The sequence below is a fragment of the Camelina sativa genome, chromosome 5 (assembly GCF_000633955.1).
Source record: "Camelina sativa cultivar DH55 chromosome 5, Cs, whole genome shotgun sequence".
NCBI classification, from domain to species: domain Eukaryota; kingdom Viridiplantae; phylum Streptophyta; class Magnoliopsida; order Brassicales; family Brassicaceae; genus Camelina; species Camelina sativa.
In genome coordinates this window covers 16,388,080-16,391,482 of record NC_025689.1, presented here as the reverse complement: position 1 = coordinate 16,391,482, position 3,403 = coordinate 16,388,080, and the positions used below count along the sequence as shown (strand labels likewise).

The window sequence follows — 3,403 nt, the reverse complement described above, 5'->3', positions numbered from 1 at the left end:
TAACAACCTTTAATCCTGACATCAGACGATCATATATAATCTGTAATTTCCACTGTCGGTCCAAGAAAACCACAATATTTTTTTTACTTTCTCATCTTGTTCAAACATTTACAATCGATAGTATCTTCTCTATAGAAAGAAGAAAGCAAGGGGAATTATGGGACTTTACAAAAGGGATATACAAAAGGAAGGAATGGTCAAGGATGTGAAGGCGGAGGAGGAGCGGTAAGAGCGTAAGTAAGACTATTGGATGAGTTCTCAATAAAGCCAGCCACTCCTGCCGCTGATTGCGTGTTAGATGGCAGGAAGAGGTCATGTTTTTGGTCTTTATATGCACTCCACACCTGTCACAAATTCATTTAGGTTTATTTTTCAATGAACACAACACTTGTTGAACGAAGACTTTATTCGTAAGTGGTTTTAAAATCACAACTTACTTCTGACGCGTCAAGTATCTCACGCACTTTTGAGCAATGTGCCCCTTCTGTTGCAAAACCATGCAATACCTGAGACATGTAATAATTATTTCATCAACCACATATGTTACAAAACAAAAACCAAAAAACAAAACAAATTATACTGACATATTCAATACTAACCTCAACAGCAAGCACCCGCCCGATTGATGCTTCCGATTCATTCCATTTCATGTGAGAGCTGAGCCCATACCTTCCTCCCGTCCTCCAGTCAAGCAGTCCAAGAAGAACCTCAATAAGACCAACCCTACCAATATTTACAACTATTTGTATCAGATAAAAACATAGACCATTCTAAAGTGGAACGAATATCAAGCCTTCTTGAAATCACATCGTAACTCGAATTTGCCAGATTAGCACTTGAGCATAACAGAGTTAGCACTTAGAGATATATAATATGTCAGCAACAGTTTAGCTCGAGTACCAAAGGCAAAATTATAAAGTAATGGATGACTCACTTTAGCCCTTGCGCAACAAGCGCATCTCTTGCCCGATTTCCAGCAACAACAACACGCTTAAGCGTCTCTAGTGCTAAAATGCTCCCACCAAGCCATCCTATTGCTTTCATGAGAAGTGGAACCACCTGGTGTTTAATCAACTCAAGAGTCATTCCACATTTCACAAGTAACACCAACAACCAGTTTCAATTTGTTAATGTGTGTGGTAGTAAGAGGAGAGAAATAGAGTAGAGAACCTGGGCATTTCCAACACTAGTTGCAGCCATTGCTTCAGCACATGCAGTACTAGCTGCAAGTTGATGAAGCACACGTAAACAACTAAGGCGCACACGCTCTTGAGGGGTTTGCCCAGGTGGACTTGAGGGATCAGCAGACTCATTCACCCCATCAGAGCCAATTTCTTCAGCCTTCACTTCGCCAGAAGACATTGTTTCCCGCCTCCCCTCATACGCCACAGCAGCGACAAGTTTCGGGACATACCCGAGATATCCTATGTGATCTGCAAGTGCAGGATGCACTCGCAACAAAGAAACCAATGCAGCAGAGAGAAGGAGAGGGAGCTCGGGGTCAACAGGATGTTCTTCATAATGTGTTGCTACCATTGCTGACAAATACTGATCTAGCAGTCCTTCCAAGAATCGTTTTGGATTTCTCAGAGGGAATTTGGGATCTTTTAAGAAAAGCCTGACATAGATTCCACCAACCTAGAGAGAAAACTTTCATCAATAATCATGCTTCCACTCAAAGGAACTCTTTCCCTACTGCTCTGCTTCATAAATAGGTTTAAATAAATTAAAATAACCTGTGGCTCGTCTCTCATTTCTTGTTGACCAGATGGCTGCTCTGGTACATCCCATTCGATAACACAACCTTTCTGCTGTTCACGATAAATATCTGATGCCATGGTCGCAATCTGTGCAGACAAAGATGCTGCCATTGCTGGTGTCCACACAAGTTCTGGTGTCTCTGTGGTCCGCTCAAGCGCATGTACAACAGCCTCCCCAGGTCCATCACGAATTATGGATACAAGACCGTCCGGAAGGAATCTCACAAGTGTGATGGCAACTCTAGGCCCATGCATTGGTTGTGCAACAAGCTTCCCTAACAAAGAAGCCGCTGCAGCTCTTTGCTGAATGGGAATTTCTTCTACAAAAGACCATTTTGAGTTACTGATCCCATTTTATGTAATCAGAAAGTCAAACCGGAAAAAAAAAAAATGAGTTAAGAATGGTTACTTTGCAAAGGCAATAAAAGTTCCAGGATGTATACTACTCCACCATGTTTTGCAGCAGCCCAAGCAAGTTCTGGTGTGCTTGCCAAAGCATAAAGAACATGGAGGGCACCCTCGCCAAAAGAAGGTGCAGAATGAAGCATTTGTAAGAGGAGAAGAAGACTAGATCCATCAGATACAATCGTCTCCAAGCAAGGAGCATAAGCAGTTAGACGAGAGAGGACGTTCAGGCAGAGTTTTGGAATATCAGTTTTTGATGCAATGGGCACCGAAAAACATTCAAAGAGAGGTAATAATCTCTCCTTGGACGAAAACACTGAAGCCAGATCTGGATACTTTGTAAGCAAGTTCTGAAAAAAAATTATAAAAAAAAAATTAAAAACGTCAGACATGCTAATTTCTTTGATATCTACACCTGCACAGGGTCCATACAATTACCTGAAGAGCAGTCAATCCTAATTGGAGGTGATCAATCAGAGAAAACTCTTCCTTCTTCGTCCCCTCAGATGATGGCTGATTATCGGAATCTCCTTCAATCAATGACAGTTCTGCGACGCTACTTTGAAGTTCTGGAGTATCCTTAGAAGAACTGCTGCCTTCGATCAAATTTTCGTCCTCAGAAACAGAGGGCAACTCAGTATGCACTAATGATGATATAAAGTCAATTAGAGCATTGCAGAATGCTTCTGGTTCACTGATCTCTGAGTCAGGTTTATCATTATAGACCTTCAAGTAAACATTGCCAATGAAGACCTCTTTTGACAGGGCGTCATATGAAAAAGATTGAGCAGTTTTCAAATCATATGAACCATCAGGGCACTGGCAGGCGCGTTGCTCATCCACAAAATTTAAAAGCTCTGATCGAGTTGCAGAGTTCCAGATAATCTGTAAAACAAAAATTCTTATGAGATATCCAAAAACACAAGAACTACAAACATGGAAATGTGAATTCTAACGATCTTTATGCAACATTCATTCAATATTCTTAAGCTGCTCAGACAACAAATCAGTAAAAGATATATGTTTACCTCTGGTGTCTCCAAATTTGTGTTAAGTTTGGATAACAAATCCTTGGCAACTTCATCTTTCAACAAACTAGCAAGTTTTGGAGTCAGTAATGCTGTGAGAACATCAGCCGCAGCAGCATTGTAAGGAGTCAAACTCTCATCTCCACACAGTCCACTAAGCCTTGATAGGGCTTGTGATGCTTGTAAGGCATGCTCATTCTTGGCAATTTG

General features: G+C 41.2%; 1 protein-coding gene across 4 annotated transcripts in view; it reads right to left on the bottom strand.

Annotated features, from left to right (window-relative positions):
- LOC104787049 (dnaJ homolog subfamily C GRV2-like) overlaps positions 1 to 3,403 on the bottom strand; it is a 14,120-nt gene continuing 10,717 nt past the window's right edge. For 3 of the 4 annotated variants that reach the window (XM_010512544.2, XM_019245951.1, XM_019245952.1), the window contains 9 exons: positions 3,194 to 3,400; positions 2,604 to 3,050; positions 2,170 to 2,515; positions 1,737 to 2,080; positions 1,171 to 1,638; positions 935 to 1,059; positions 600 to 723; positions 438 to 506; positions 1 to 344 (listed from right to left, as the gene is read on the bottom strand). In XM_010512544.2, coding sequence (XP_010510846.1) covers positions 198 to 344; positions 438 to 506; positions 600 to 723; positions 935 to 1,059; positions 1,171 to 1,638; positions 1,737 to 2,080; positions 2,170 to 2,515; positions 2,604 to 3,050; positions 3,194 to 3,400 — 2,277 coding nt within the window. In that variant the 3' untranslated portion in view covers positions 1 to 197. The remainder of the gene's footprint in view (positions 345 to 437; positions 507 to 599; positions 724 to 934; positions 1,060 to 1,170; positions 1,639 to 1,736; positions 2,081 to 2,169; positions 2,516 to 2,603; positions 3,051 to 3,193; positions 3,401 to 3,403) is intronic. The other variant, XM_010512547.2, reaches the window with a different exon arrangement.